The following is a 16,867-nucleotide window of genomic DNA, read 5'->3' on the forward strand; positions in this document are numbered from 1 at the left end:
GGGAGATCAAGTCCCGAGGCCTTAGCTTCCAATTGGGGATATAGATCCCCTCTTGATTGAATTTGCTTCTCTTGGAAGCAGCATCATCAGTCAACTCCCGTTTCCTCTGAACGAGAGCAGTATCATCATGAGTGGACTCAGCAACGTCCATAGTCTCTTTCCCTTTGGCAGCAAGATACTGCCTTGTCTTCATCACCCCCTTCGGGATAGAAAGGGTCACACCCTTTGGGGCAGGAGAGCCCTCGGAAACCTTGTCTTTACCCTTGGTTTGGGGCACCCTTGCCTCCGCAACCTCAAATCTTTGCTTGGCTAGGGCCTTCACTACCTATGGGTTGAATCAGGGAGGCACTGCATGATCGAAGAAAAAGTTAGAATAATCACAAGAAAAACAAAGGAAAGTAAGCAACAAAATTCGGGCGCTCACCATGGGCTAGACCCTAATAACGAAGGACCGTCTCATATTCCATGGGATACCCATGGATTTCTTGATGCTGTTGGATGGCTTTGATAGCCCGAATCGCCTTGTCTTCAATAGCAAAGAGAGCAAGAGGACGATTATGCATGGTATAGGAGTTCGGGCGACTCTAGGAAATTGGGAAGTTGAGTTATGACTGAGGGGCACGGCAGAATACATACCAGTGACATCATCCCTTGTGATTGGAGGGGCAGGTGCCCTCGGCAAGAATTCCACCTTGCCAACCTAATTTGCCTTTAGGGCGTTTCGAAAGAAAAACCCAACCAGGAGGATTGGATTTGTTTAAAGAATAAAACTGAGAAAACAAAGCAAGTGACGAGGTTATTTCAAGCTCGAGACATAGCTCGATGAAGCCGATGATGTGCCTCCAACTGTTATTGAGGACCATACCATAACAGATTTCCCAATGATTGAGAACTTTAACAAAAAGAGAGGAGTAAAAAGGTAACCGAACCCCACTCTTAAAAGTATTTACATAAATTGAAAACTCTTCGGGAAGGTTAGAATCAACCCTCTCATTGGAGGTTAGGATCCGAAGAGAATAAGCTAAAGGAATAGAAAATTCGGAATTCATCTATTCCTGAAGATTATTTGGGTTGTTGAGACGTTCGTCTCCATTTAGATGTTGATCTTCACCAACTTTTCGAGTGTTACTCCTTTCAGGGTTTCTTCTTCAGGAATCCTTCCTTCTGGAGGAGGACAAACATCTTGGAGTCTTTGGGCTGCAGCTCTGCTGCTGTTGCGCCTCTGATCTAGTAACCATGGCTTTCTAAAGCGTTTTCCACAAACGGCGCCATGTTGCTCATTGCTTAGCTTCTTATGCTTCTAAAAATCGGTGTAATTTATTCCCTCATTGTAATCGGTTACATTATTGGTCCAGTTATGAGTTCAACTCAACCAGGGAGAAAACCGGCCGAGTTTGCTAGAACCCGACCATTATGCACCCCGATTCCTATAAATGTCGACCGAATCAGATTTGAATTATCATTGACCGGTTCAATGCTGATTCCATTTCTCGAAACGTTCCTTCCGGCTTTCAGTTCTCAGTTGAGGCAGGTCTCACTCCTTAACTTCTCTCTGATGCACATGGTAATTAGATAATTCTGAGCCTAAATCCTAATTAATACTAGATTTTTACCGCTAACAACAACCGAGAAAGGTGAAGAACTCGGCAATTGCGAGGCCATAACGGCGGAACCCAACAAACGAAAAAGCCTGTGTCTGCCTCTTTCTCATCCGAATCTCTCAATCCGATTAAGCCAAGAGGCACACCTTCCCTGCAAATTAAACTCATCCCAGACTACACAACAGACAGGCAGTTCGTTATCTAAATGGCTGCAATGAACCCTAGGGTTTCAGTCATTGAAGTTGCTCTGCTGCTTTTATCCTGAGATGGAAGAGGAAACCCTCAAATGCTCTATACTGAAATTCAGGCTTGTCTGACGTTGTTTCAACTGGGATTGACGACGATAAAGGAGGCGTTTTTTTTCGGGAGGGGATTATCTAGGTTTATTTCGTATTTGGCTCGTTCGATCTGCTAATGGACTCGCGAGATTTATCGTCTTCGGCCGCAGCAAATAGAGAAAGTTCCTCGGCGGATGAAGATGGCTTACTTTCCGTTACTGCCGGGCTCGCTAAGGAGGCGGCTTTGTTGTTTCAGTCGCGGAGATATACGGAATGCATCGACGTGTTGAATCAGCTCCTACAGAAGAAAGAAGACGATCCAAAGGTGAGCTTCTGCAAGTTCTGATAATCCTTTTCAGCACTGTTGTTACTTTCATGTACTAAGGAACTCGGGAGTGATTCGTCATTTTTTTTTTGAATTTTTTTCCCGCTTGCTTTTTGAGTGTCTTGTAGGTGTACTTACCGGATCTTTTCTTATCGTTAAGTTATCAACAACAGTTTCATCTCAATTTTGTTTGTGATGTCAAAATGTTTAAATTCATGTTAAAAATGAAATCATTTACCAGATCATCTTTCTGGGTCTAGATTATTGCTTTGGATGTTCAGTCTCCACTAATAAAACTATTCTCCAATTGTATTCTCGAATTTTCTTTCGAAATATCGCAATTTCGACTGCAATTGATAACTTTATGCAATTACGTTGCATTAATTAAGACCACCACTGCTTACACTAATCCTTTAAGGGATTAAGTATATGAATGGAAGGACATTTGCGTAAGAGTAACAACTGGTTTCCTTGAAATTGGTTTTGTCTGACGGTCTTCTGGTTCATATTTATAAAAAGTTAACTTTGGAGTGAGCGACTAAAAGAAATTGGCACTACTTTAGAATGATAAGGTAGTAATTTCTAAACTTTTATGTAGAAGGGATCATAATTTCGTTTGTTTTCTAGAATGAAAGATCTTCTTCTGTTAAGCTAATTTCAAGAGATTACGGTTGTACACTGTTTGACTATATTTTTCCCAATGGTGGCTGCATGGTCTTGAATTTGTTGGTTATCCTTTAAACAAAAATCTCACACTTATTCTCTGCCAATATTAACTATGGTTGACCCATCTTAGGGTTGTGGATGGGATGAAAAATGGAATGTGATTTTTATTTTTATTTTATTTTTATTGAAAAGCTGAGCTGAAAATAGTCAAAACATAGAAGCTTAAAATCTATTTACAATGTAGAAGTCTTAAAGCAGCAGAGATCTATGATAATTTCATCATCCACTCAAAAGATATTTAGCATCAACTGAACATTTAATGTTCAAAGCAGTGAATGACTTAAACTGAAACATATTCAATCTTTTTCAGTGACATGAGTTGATCTATGGATGATGTGGTTGGTGGATTTTGATATTTGACCGGCTGATGGCTGCTTCGAGCAAATCTGCATTTTATCCCTTTTAATGTGCTTGCCAAAAAGTACTGCAGATGTAGCAAGAGTTTGTCAAGTTGTACAAATTCCCATTGGAAGGTGGTTTTCAAGTATAGGATTTGATTTTTAGTCCAGTCATGTACACTTCGATTTCAGTTTTGGAGAGAATGTTGTAGCAGGGACTTATCTACCAAATTCATGTATTTGCTTATGTGTTCTTAGAGGTATTAATATAGTTTGTGTAGTCTAGGTTGAGTGCTTCTCCTTAATATTTAATCTTTTATTTTGTTAAATAAAAAAATAAAAAAAAGAAGGAAAAAGGAAAGGAAAAGCTATAAGCATTAGTTGCATGAATAATGCAATTATGAAACAATTTGGGCATGTATTGGAAAACCGTGTACTTAAGTTAAACATGTGGCTATGTCAGATGATAAAAATAGTTACAAATCAAACTGTTAGAAAGGCCCATTTTATGCCAAGAGCATTATACTACGAGTATTCAAAAAGGGTCAAATGTGTTTAGTTTAATGGCTGTGGTTGGGCAGGACTTGTAACCTGTATTATTAAGAATATCCATATTCACAATCTTTTCCCTGCTCTATAATTATATTTTTATGTAGCCCCTTCTTAAAGTATTTGCTGAGTTGAACTTGGATTTTGTTTTCTTGGTTAAGTAGGCCCTTTTGGTGTCTCCTTGAGGGGGGGAGAAAGTGGTTGGGTTGTCAAAATCAAGGTTGTAAAAGCAACAAAGCGACCAAGTCGATGGAGGCTGCCAAGGTACTAAAGTGATAAAGTGCCAATAAAGCGATGACTAAGCAGTCAAATCATTTTAGTGTTAATTTTTTGATATTTGATCCAAATATCAAAAGTTACATAAAATTTTGAGCATTTAAGTATGAAACATTTTGCAAACTTAATGAAAAGTTCATTCATAAAATCAGTATATAAGATTGGAAAATGTAACTTATTCATTAACTTCAAATATAACAATATCAAAGTCACAAATCAAACTTCAAAGTTGAACAACCAAAATATCAAAACAACTAGACAACCCTACCAGGAGACAAAACGTAACTCAGAAACTAGCTGAATAAATAACTTAGGCATTATGCATTCACTTCTAGTTGATAACCAAGAAAAGTAACATAAAAAAAAAAAAATCCAGTATTAGAATCTTCAAGAAGAAATGCTATTGCAGAATCACAGAGATGTGATATTGGGTTTTACTGTTGGTAACCAAAGATGTGATATATTGAAATTGGGTTTACCATAGAAGTATTATTTTAGAATCTCAAAGAAGAAAACAGAAAAATTACCCCAAAAAGAAAATAAAAGCCAACAAAGCAGTGGCTGAGACCAAAGCGTCCAAGGTGCCGGCTTGGACACCTAAGCGACGCTTTGGGCAACAAAGCGATCGCTTTATTGATTTAAAAAAAAGCGACAGTCGCTTTGACATGGTTGAGATTACCCAGATGCTTAAGTGATGCCTTGACAACTATGGCTGGAATCCATTAGGAACTTTTGAAAAGAAGATTTTGCGTTGATTGAACCATAACATGTTACCACATTCTGAAGTCTGAAGGCTAGGGAAAATGTAAATAAGCTATTAAAACACTGAAAAAGAAATGTTAAAAGTGGAAAACAAGCGTACAACACTTGGTGTTTAATCCAACATGTAGATTCTTGTCTGTTGATTTATTATGATTGGAATATTTGAGCATAGCTGCTCCATGGAATTCACTACTTATGTATCCCATGACATGCAAATGAGCTCAATTTCCCCCCCTGGTAATCCATGACTGCCACCTAAGAGCAGCTCATCAACATATCAGGGACATCCCTTATGTAGTCTGAGATTGGATAGGATCCAACTTGGAGCCAATATGCAGCATCTGGAGTGACTGGATGAATTCAGATGGCTCAAAGTTAGGGTTTTGGTCAACATTAACATTAGGGCTGACATTAGGATTTGGTGGGACCTAAAGTTTGATGATGGGGATATGTCAAGTAACTGTAGGGAAGGCTATCAGTGGAGGCTTAGGGTTTTGAGGATGTTGGAATATTCCTGGAATTGATGTTTCAGCAATTTATGCTTAGGGCTAGGTTTGGGTTTTGGGTTTCTAGGAAGTGAAAAATGATGATATCAAGGGCATAGGTGGGGAATTTGGCGTGTAGATTTGGATTGAATTTTCATAGGTAGAGAGTATAATTTGATCCAAATTTGATAGGTTGCTTGGACTTGGTAAGTTTTAGAATCTCCTAGGGAGAAATTGAGTTTGGAGATTGTTTGGGTTTTAATGGTTGGTCGGGGCTGCAAGGAAATCAAGTTTTCCGTTGGAGTCAGGCAGTATCGGATCAAAATGTGTGCAATTTGGGAATTGAATTTAGATGTGAAATTTGACACCTCCAAGCACTTCTTGAAGGGTACACTCGTTTTAAAACTGTGAGGGGCTCACCCTGTAGTGGATAATATCATGACTTCTTGTGGGCTGGGATTAAGGCGGAACCCCTACCGTGTGAGGGCACAAGAGGGATGTTTTGCCACCGCCTTGGGGGAGGTGAGTGGACAATGTCAAGCCCAAGAAACGGCCCATATCTGTGGAGCCCTAAGTTGGACAAGAAATGGAAGTGGCACTGAGAGGGCCAAGCTCTTTAGTCCCTAGTTGGCTAGGGGGAAGATACTGGGCTGGTTGATAACCCCAAGAACTCTGTCAAACTCACAATGTGTTATAAGAACTTCACCCCATAGCGGACAGTATCCTGTCTTGATGTTGGATTGGGCTGTCACTTGACCACTCTAGGCCTTTTCAATTACCAAATGCTCCTCCATGTGGCTGAACTAGTTGGTCAGTTGAGGAAGGTCTTTGTTAACAAGTTGACTGAAATTCCTTTCACCTAAATTTATGACATGTTGTATAAAAGACATAACTTGGACATATACTAATTAAAAGGGTGAATCCGGTGCCAAAGGCATCCACAAAGCAGGTCCCAGGGGGCAATTTTCCTACGCAGTCTTACCCCAACAATGTTTGCTAGGAGGCTGTTTTGATGACCTTGGGCCTGCAACTGTGGTCCATTGGGCATTGCGCCAAGGCCTGTACTTAGCTATACTAATGGGTTCTAGACATTTTCCACTTTATGGAGGAATTGTGATATCTATGTTGTGTCATTTTAATGTGTTTTATGTAAAAGGAATTCCTCTCAGAGCTGCTTATTATTAAATCGATGAGAATAAAATAAGTTTGAGAATTGCAAATTCAAACGAGATATGGTACATAGGGTATTCCTCCTTCTGTTTGAAGGTTTTGTATCTTGATTGTGTTGGCTTTCTCTTTGTCCTTCTGGGTGGAGTTTTTCAGCGGCATTATTTTGCTAGTCCTGGCACAAGCCAGCCAATAACCAACCTGTTTTACCCAATGGTGTGTGGCTGGCAGGTTCCAGCAGTTGGATAACTATGCCGCTATGGATTAGCTGCATGTCCATCCATTTCACCTTGTCCCACTTTCTAATGGATTTATTTCTGTGTATTTTCATCCCAAGCATCCGCCTTAGACTTTTTAGTCATGGTGTGACCCTCTTATCCTCCGATTGGATAAAACTTTTACGAATAGACAAGGGAGGTGGAGCCTACCTGTTCAGAAACTTGAGTCCCAAGTAGGTTTCCATTTTGGCAGTAATGAGTTTTGCCATTTTGGCAGGTTGGCACAACAGTTATTCTGCTAATGCCATCCATTTTCTTTTCATCTGATGTTTGAATTTGGTTGCTGATGACTTAATGAAGGACTTTTGAATGCTGATAGTTCACATTACCATGTGGATATAGATTGGATGTTAATCAGTCAATATGCTGTGAGATTCTGTTCCTCCACTGCCAACGGTGAGAGTAAGAGTGCTTCACTGCTGCAAGTTTTGTAGTTCACAGCTATGAAAGGGACAGGGCTGAAAGATAGACTACCAATGTCTTTGAGTTTAATAAAAGGCTTAGAGCATCACCTGATCTTAATATTGTTTCTTTCTTTTGTTGTGGATTTTTTTTTTGGGCAGGTTATTCATAATATCGCTGTTGTGGAGTACTTTCGTGATGGTTGTTCTGATCCAAGGAAGCTACTTGAAGTTTTAAATAAAGTTAAGGTATGAAAAAATTGTAAATTGGTGCAGCATACTGTAGCAATGATCCTATGGTTACCCTTGATAAAGCTTTTTCGAATGGTAGCATATTTTTCCTAGAATTATGCCTTTTGGGACATTGTTCTCTTTGTTTTTTCATTTTCTGAATAAGTCGTTGAATATGCTCCTTAAATTACATTAGGACATTTTAGATTTGATGCCCTTTGGAGTACGAGTGTTAAATGGGTGCCAATTATTATTATTATTATTATTATTATTATTATTTTGGACTTGTGAAATCACCATCCAGCTTTCAGTGAAATTAAAAATCCCCTCCATATATGTGACCCTGTTTGAGCTATCAGTTGCCCCCATCGGCCCATCCTAGTGCAGGGGCTACATGGCCTCGCAGTGATCTCTTGCCCTTATATTTATACGCAGTATTGAATCTTTATCGATGCAGTCTGATATAATTATGCGGTGTGTGATGACCTAGTATGAGAAAGCCAACATGATTACAAATTATAGGATATAAATATAAGACAATTCATCAAAGGTTGTGCTTCGCACTTCGTCAAGTGTTCACTTGCTGAACGCTTGGTCAAGGTTCAAGTCTTGGAACATCCCTCTGGACACAGGAGCAAGGCTGCATGGACTTAAGCCTCTCGGTCCCTGCTAAAGATGGTTGGCTAGTGTTCTGGGTACAGCCTTCTTTGATATAACCATATTCATCAAAAAACAAAGCAATGAACATAAACCTCTCGGTCCCTGCTAAAGATGGTTGGCTAGTGCACTGGGTACAGCCTTCTTTAATATAAGCATATTCATCAAAAAACGAAGCAATGAACATAAACCAATGTAAACTCATGAAGTTTCGACACAGCGTGTTGGCTTCTTGTATGTTGAACCCAATGAAGATCTAGAACAAGGTGATGTGTTCACAGCTATAATCCACATTCGTACAATATGAGCTTACTGGTTTTTCTATTCACTATTATAGAGATGGACACATTATTCGACCATTCGACCTGTTCTGGAGTAATCTGCTATTTGTCGACCAGAACATGTGAGCTTACTAGTTTTTGGTCCTGTTTTTTATGTTCTCCTTGTTTCTTAAATTCCTATATTGTATGGGACATAACATTTTGGATGTTTTTGCTTGTTTACTTATTTGTTACATGGACATATATGATGACATGAGTGGGCACCTGATGGAGATCTGAAGGTTTATTCAAGAAAGAAGAAGGCTGCTGCCTTGCAGCCATGATTTTTATTTTTAATTTTTTTTTTGTGGTTTTGTTTTGTTCTGTTTTAATTTCTTATTTCATTTTATGCAATCTAACTGGTGGTTTAGTTGATTTTAGTAACTTTATTATTAATTATATATCAGCAGTTACATTACATCAGTTTCTAACTGATGGTGCCTTGTACTGCAAGCAAGGACTGATTGGAAACTTCTATTTTGGGAAGCTTCTAATTTTGACCCCTTGCTGTGATGCAGACAAGTCGCATAATGGTTATTATTATTATTCTTATTATTGGAAATAAGCCTTGGGTGGGTTTCTTTTCGCACTAGGCCTTTAATTCCATGTGCTTTTCTTTTTAATTGCCTCTTCAATATGCTTAATATGTGGTTGCAACTTGCAAGGAAGGCATACAGGATTACACTCTCAAGTAGTTTATTTTCATTGCTAGGTTGATTAATGTAGTAGGTTTTCACTTTCCTAGGTGGAACAAAGGAGATTGTTTAAACTCCTAGGTATGTAGTAATTTTCCTTTCAAGTTTCATAGAAGAAGTTTGAAATTTGTAGTTCATATATTTATTAAACTGCTAGGAATGTAATAATTATCTTTTCAAGTTTTGTAGTTAGAAGTTTGAACTTTGTAGTTAATATATTTAACGTTTTATTGGGTATAGTTTCTAAGTGTGGGAAGTCTAATTTGTCTTGGAATTGCTAGTCTATTTAATTCACTTTTAAGTGTTCTACGAGTTGTTTAGTTTCCCCTCTGAGCTATACAATGGAATCATAGATTCATAGGTGGTTGTTTCAGCACCCTGACTTTTTATGGGTTTTTTTTTTTTTTTTTGGGGGGGGGGGGGGCTCTTGTGAGCATGGTGGGAGATCTCGCTGAGATCTCGCGAGATATCTCGTTTTTTCACCTTGGCGAGACAAGATGGAGGTCGAGATCTGCGAGTTGGGATATCTCACTCGAGATCTCGCCATATCTCGCCCTGGATCTCGCTGGAACTCTCAATTTTTGCCTTTTTTTGTAGATTTTGGCTGAATTTTCACTTGCAACTACTCTTAGCACATCTACAACAAGGAAGATCAATCATTCTCTACTTGTCTTATGAATTTATGATTTAATGACTTATATAGAACTTCTAATGGTTGTATAATTATTTTATTCTTGAAAATTGAGATTGTGATACTCATATAGATGGAATTTTGATAACATTTAAGTTAGTTGATGCATTTGATATACTTGCTTTTCATTTATATGCTTTAAAGGTTCTATATTACATGTTGTATAACATTGCATTTCCTAATCCTACTACATTTCGGTTTCACACTATGGGTAGACTTAGAAATCATACATAGGGTTGTTTCTGACAAATCCAAGGCCACCAATGTGTTCAAAAGGCCTTAAATAAGCTAAATACCAAGTTTCAACCCAATTGGGACCCTAAAACCCACCGAGATGGGCCACTGAGTTGACGCCAAAAAATTGTATATCTCGACCGAGATCTCACCGAGATGGTCGAGATCTCTCTTTTTCAAGGTGGCGAGATCTCTCTCTCGAGCGAGATCTTCTACCATGCTTGTGAGAGCATCAAGTGTCCCTAGGCAAGAGACATGAGACTACTATGGTAGATTCAAGTGACCTTGGTGGTACTCTAACGTCGGCAACTAGTGAAACTCTGGGCTGCCTGCAATCTATCTGCATCTGTGATCAATCTGTCTTTACCATTCCTATCCCTATTATTCTCCAAAATCAATCAGCGGTTGCTTACCCTCGTGGGTTTTGGATCATGGTGCTTTCTTTCTATTAATCTGTTATGCAACCCAAGTGGCGGCACAAGATGTCCCATGATTTACTGCAACAGTTGCCGCTGGTTGAATGCTTGCTTACTTTCTCATGGAGATTCCTTATTGTGAGAGCATCTGGTGTCCCTAGGCAAGAGACATGAGACTTCTATGGTAGATTCAAGTGACCTTGGTGGTACTCTAACGTCGGCAACTAGTGAAACTCTGGGCTGCCTGCAATCTTTCTGCATCTGTGATCATTCTGTCTTTACCATACCTATCCCTACTATTCTCCAGAATCAATCAGCGGCTGCTTACCCTCTTGGGTTTTGGATCATGGTGCCTTCTTTCTATTAATCTGTTAAGCAACCCAAGTGGCGGCACAAGATGTCCCATGATTTACTGCAACAGTTGCCACTGGTTGAATGCTTGCTTACTTTCTCATGGAGATTCCTTATTGTGTGATCTAAGGATGAAGGGGCTGATGTAGGAGGCCTGGAGGCCTGATAACTGCTTGCATTCTTCATCTTGCGAGTTCAGACCTTGGATTCTTTTGAGTTTCTTATTCTGTCTTTATTTGCTAATCCCATACATTATCCAAATTCGGCATTTAGTTTTCTTTTCTCTTTTGGTTGAACTTCATCCCCTGTTAGAGGACCATTTCATCCAGTTTTCTGGTCCACTGGGCCATTGGCTTTGTTAGCATCCCGCTTCTTGATCAACCTCTGCCTGAGATTGACTCCTGCAATTTTGGTCCTTGTTTATGATATTGGTTTGAATTAAGTATCTTCTGGTTGTATAGAAAACTTTGGTATCCATTTCTACCATGTTGAAGATTTGTATTTATATATCATTATATCCCTGTATCGTCCCAACCTTCTAAACTGCCTGATAGTCTTATTTTCTTATACTCTTCTTCATATCCTTAAGCAGTCATCCTTATTATGATCTGTATGTCCCATGCATGTGGCTTATTAAGATCCTTGATTTTTTTTTTTTTTTTTGGGGGTGGGGGGGCGGTGGAGTTGTTTGAAGTGTTCAAACCTGCCCTAAGTTAGCAACTAAATGGAGATGGCTCCTATAACCAATGGAGTAAGCTAGGGGAAAAGTGCAAAAGATACTAGCTGTACTTTGAAGAGGAGGAAGAGAAGGTAGCAGCTGCATTATGTGCCTCTTAATTCCTTGCCCCTCCCCCCTCTTCTTTTGGGCAAATGATGGAGAAGCAAAACCTTTTATTGAGGAAGTGTTGGAACCAGCAATTAGGAAGAAAAGAAGCAGTATTAGCAGAAGAAGGAAAATGTGGAAGGTTGAGGAAGGTGGTGGATGATGAACGATAAGAAGCAGAAGGTGGACAAAGATTAAGAGAAGAAAGCAGAGATGAGGAAAGCCTCATTCTTATTCTCAGTTCTTGTTACAGCAGCAGCCATTGTGGTCAACAGACTCTGTGACTTGTATAGATACAAAGATGAAGACTTAAACCTATACTTTCACTTTTTCCGTACCACAGTGACATTATCTTTTCATATATTATGATTTATGTTGTCATATCAGCATTTTTTTCTCCATGGTATATGATACTTCAAAAATATTATCACTTGCACTGGCAATCATAAGAAACCTGATTCTGTTATCTTGAGTTATTAAATAACTTAGTTAGCATTACCTAGTTAACCACTCTTACTTGCAGAAGCATTTTCACTTGTATGCCTTGTCGAGATTTTCTGATGGTTGGCATGTCTTGCACTCTATCTTTGTTAACGTGTGTTCTTCTGCCCATGTTCATGCAATTTTCCTGATGTATCATGACTTGTCTTGCTCCTCTGTAAATACAGTAGGGTGGTAATGGAATGCAGGAAAAATATAGCTAGAGCAGAAAATTGATGTTAAAGACCAGAAAATTTTACAGAGTGGTTCAGATTAATGTCAATGTTGTACTTGATAGCAACAGGGTCAGGGTGGTGATCACTATCTATACTGGAATGATCGATGCCACCACTACTTGTGATTTATGAGAATTTTTTTTTCTTGGAGGGGGGGGGGTTGTAGGGTAGGGATTGTTAAGAACTGAAGGAGATTTCATTTTCAATGCATGTAATGACCCAATAGGCTAAGAACTGAAAGAGATTCCTTTGTTGACTTGCTTTGTATAAGGGGGGATTGACTGAATTGATTTGTCAATAATGATGTTGTGTCAAGTTCACTTTTCACTTTATTTTTATCTTTTATATAAATTTTCTTACTGTTGCTTATTTTATAATGATGGTGTAGAGAAGAAGCAAAGAGCTTACTTGTGCATCTGGAGAGCAAGTGGAGGTTTCTGGCAATGCTGATTATAATGTTGTTTCCGGATCTAGAGGAAGCAGTGGGACGGCACATCAGTTTTTGGCTGCAAACAGTTCCAGTATTGGCTACACAGATGAATTTGATTCTTCTGTTGCAACCTTGAACATCGTATGCATCTGTGACCTCTGTAGTTTGTTGATTTGGTTGAAATATTATTGTTGATCTGGTATCTTCTACAGGCTGTTGTCTTGTTCCATCTTCATGAATATGCAAATGCATTATCAGTGCTTGAACCATTGTATCAGAATATAGAACCCATAGATGAGGTATAACATGTTTGTACTGTATTTTTTTCTTTTCTTTCTTTCTCGGTTGTGGAGATGTTTATGTAATTCTTAATTTTTAAGTTGTTGTGCAGACAACGGCGCTTCATATTTGCCTTTTGTTACTGGATGTTGCTCTAGCTTCACGTGATGCATCAAAAGCTGCAGTAAGTTCCAACTTAAGGGCTATATTAGTTACTGTAATTTGGGCCGAAAAGGATTTTTTTATAGGTTAAAGGATTTGTTTTTAAAAAGTTTTTCTATCTTTTAGCTTATAGTTTTTGGATATTACATTTTATTGTGCCATCCAATGATATTTGTTCTTGCACACATTATTTATTTGCTTTGTAACCTACTAGGCACTGATTTTTCAGTTTGCTTGTTTGGCTCCTATTAAATCTTTATTCTTTTTATTGGACTTTCCAAAAATCCATGACCAGAAAGTTCCATAAGCACGTAAATGGTAGAGGGGAAGGGGTTTCCTTGCCGATGATATTGGGGTCATGTAGAAGTCTGAGTTGGCCTCACAACATGTGGCTAAGGTGGCAATCTGGCCTTGGCCAGATGGGCTGCCTAGTTTGGTTTCCTGGTTTGGTCTGACTCCATTCTTCTTGTAATGGGATTGATGTATGTTGATCTCTTAAGGGGCTAATATTGTGATACTAATTGCTCGATTACTTTGGCAAAATGGTCTTGCTTTGCATCAACCAAATGAATGCTGATTTTACCTTAAGTTGAATCTATGTCATACTTTTCTACCAAAATCTATCATGTGGGTGGTAATACTTTAGTGGAGATAGATGCTCTAATTGTGGGCCTATTACGGTGCTCATTTTTCCTTTAAACTAAAAGACCAAGGGTCGATGGCTTTTGTAACCCAATCCTAGGCTTATTTTAAGGAAAATAATCCCAACTGCATGCTAGATCTGCATCAGATGCCCTGTTGGATTGTCAAATTTTGGACTCTTACAAACACATCAGGGAAAGAATTTGTGAGGTGTCATTTCATTTGGTTTATGCTGTTGAATATCTTTCCTGAAGGTTCAGTTGAGTGCTTGAAGGGAAGAACGAGTTCAAGGTACACCATCTTGACAAGGTTGTATATAGGTTGAAATAGTCTTCGTCAGCCTGGTTTGATAAGTTCAATAAGTTACTGGTGGTTATGGGTTCAATAAGTGGAATGATCACCCTGTGTTTGTGTGCCTTAGGAGGCACAAGGACGCAATCCTAGATGTGTATGCCGATGATATTATAATTTCAGGAAATGACTTTTCTGGAATCAAAGAGTTCAATGCATATCTCCACCAGAATTTTGAGATGGACTGAGGGCTGCTCTTCTATTTTGTTGCAGGAAAGATCATTTTGTATCGTCATAAACATGTTCTAGATTTTACCCTGGAGTCCTGGACTGTATGATGGGATGTTGGCCTATTGACTGCCTCATGGATCCTAATTTGAAACTTGGGTTTGTGACCACAAAGAGTGGGGATAAACATAACCATAGAATATTTGTTCAGAAACTTATTGATTTGGTTGTCACTTGTCCTGATCATGGTAAAAAATTCAAGGGAAACTCAAGTTTTGACCGGGTGAAAATGGGAAACTTAAGTGGAAATTTTGGGAAATTTTGAGGAAATCGAGGACTTTTCCGTACAAGTTTCGACAGGTTTTAAAGAGTATTTTGAGGTGGGATCCTGTATTTAAGCTAATTAGAGTATAAAGAATACATTTGTTGTATTTTACTAAAAAACTCAATGTAGATATGTCATTCAATGTGCATAACATCAATGTAGAGTTGTCCAAAAAGTACATTATAAACTTAACTACTTAAGCACATAACATTCAATATATAATTTCTAACTTCAAAATAGTTGACAATAAAAGGAAAATACAACTTAGTGTTAAGAGGAATGCCAAGAGTGGATTCATCCTGTGAGCTGAGTAGTACTATGCCTGTAACACCCTCTCCTCCAACCAACAAACACAGACATCCCATGACATTTTATGCCTATGGTTGTCAAGTTAATCGACAACTGTAACTTTATGAGTCTAGTCATCAATATGCTTAAGAATAACCAACCTGAGGGAATATGCACTTTGGATAGGGAAAGTCCTGATTGAGGGGGTATTTGGGGAAACATGAAATAAACAAAAAAAATTGAAAATTTGGGAAAACTACAAAATTTACAGGAAAAAGTCTCAAGTTTCCACGAAATTTCCTAGGTTTCCACGAAATTTCCCAAGTTTCCACGAAATTTCCCAAGTTTTCCACGAAATTTGGGAATTTCTTTTCCTCATGAACCAACAGGTCCAACTGGGTTGAACAAAGTTTCGACAGGTTTCGAGGTTTCGACGAAATTTCGACAGTTTCGATCGAAACTAAGGACTTTTTTCCGGTCCCCATGAGTTTCGTTTCGCATTTTCCAAAATGGGAAATTGGAAATTTCCCAAGTTTCGATGGAATTTTGTTCTATGGTCTTGATATCATTTGTTGTGGAAGTCATTGGTCAATTTATGGAGAATACTCCCATGGATGTTGCATGTTGCATTTTGGGATATCCTAAAGGTGGTATCTTCCAAAGGCTTTTTGGTTATGGTCACGTTGACATTTTGGGTTATTGTAGTGCTGATTGTGCTGGTGGTGGCAATGATTGTACATCAACTGCTAAGTATTGTATGTGTTGGTGGGTACATTGTCTCTAGGAGTAAGAAGCAGACTCTTTGGCTAGAAAGTGCAGAGGCTTACTAAAGGTAGGACTTATACTATGGCAAAGTTGATGCAGTGAAGTGTTTTCCTACCAGAGTTGGAGTTTTCAGTTCGTGAACCAATATAGATGTATTCTGATTGTCAAACTGCTATTTATATTGCTGGAAAACCAATTTTCATGAGAGGACCAAGCATATTGGGGTTGATTGTTTATTTTGGGAGAAATGCAGTTATGAACACACATTTCAATTCCTGCAATCATCTTGGTGATATGTTTATGAGGGCGCTGTTTCTTCCTGTGTTTCTTAGTGATTTTGTGGTTATTGAAAGCTGGGTATGGAAGATGTATATACTTCTGCTTGAGAGGAGGGGATTTTAGATTTTGTGTTTGTGTATCAGTTGTTGTTCCATAGGCGTATATATTCCATGCAATGGTTTCCTATCTAAGTATATAATACATTAGGATTACTTAGCTGAGCAACTTTATTCTCATTGGGTTATGTTGGCACTAATAAGGATAAATATCTTTAGCTGGTGATCGATCAAGCTGTCTATCCGGCAGCCCCCCTTTCCTCCACTTCTTGGTTTGTCTTTGTATCATCTTTCTCTCCTTGTTTCTGGTGTCTTAAGTTCTGGATCCGTTACAGTTATAATGAGATATCTAATCACACAGAGAATTACAACAATGAACCTTTTTTAATGGTAAGGAACCAAATCAGAATTGGAAGTCAAATTGCTTAGTTAAAACAATTTTGATCAATCTGAAAGTGAGTTCAGTTGTTATGGCAGAAGAACAGTTCTGCCAAAGAGGGTCAAACTTTGATGGACTTGTGAAATATGGAAGAATTCTTGTTAGGAAATCAAACCTGGAAAACTAGTGAAATTTATTTGTTGGCTTCAGGGATTAAATTAGACAATTAATGAAGATCTACTTGAAGATTAAACAGTAGGCTTAGACCAGGAACAGTATTACAAAATTAGGCTTACAAGTAGAAATAAGAAGATGAGGGTTTGGAAACACAAAATTAGATAAAAATCAGGATGAGAACATGCTTCTAAATCCACAGCAGAAAATATGTTGTGCACATAAGTCAAAAAAGGGCTTATTTTATTG

General features: G+C 38.5%; 1 protein-coding gene across 1 annotated transcript in view; it reads left to right on the plus strand.

The window, feature by feature from the left end:
• Positions 1–1,559: 1,559 nt before the first annotated feature.
• The window catches only part of LOC149025231 (uncharacterized), a 28,769-nt gene continuing 13,461 nt past the window's right edge, over positions 1,560–16,867 (plus strand). Inside the window, exons 1-5 of the mRNA XM_089145460.1 lie at positions 1,560–2,204; positions 7,349–7,435; positions 12,709–12,891; positions 12,963–13,049; positions 13,142–13,213. Of these exons, the coding sequence (XP_089001586.1) occupies positions 2,016–2,204; positions 7,349–7,435; positions 12,709–12,891; positions 12,963–13,049; positions 13,142–13,213 (618 nt within the window). The 5' untranslated portion in view covers positions 1,560–2,015. The remainder of the gene's footprint in view (positions 2,205–7,348; positions 7,436–12,708; positions 12,892–12,962; positions 13,050–13,141; positions 13,214–16,867) is intronic.

This window comes from Hakea prostrata, chromosome 2 (genome assembly GCF_041222555.1).
Source record: "Hakea prostrata isolate BN-2017 chromosome 2, UWA_Hpros_2, whole genome shotgun sequence".
Classification (NCBI taxonomy): Eukaryota; Viridiplantae; Streptophyta; class Magnoliopsida; order Proteales; family Proteaceae; genus Hakea; species Hakea prostrata.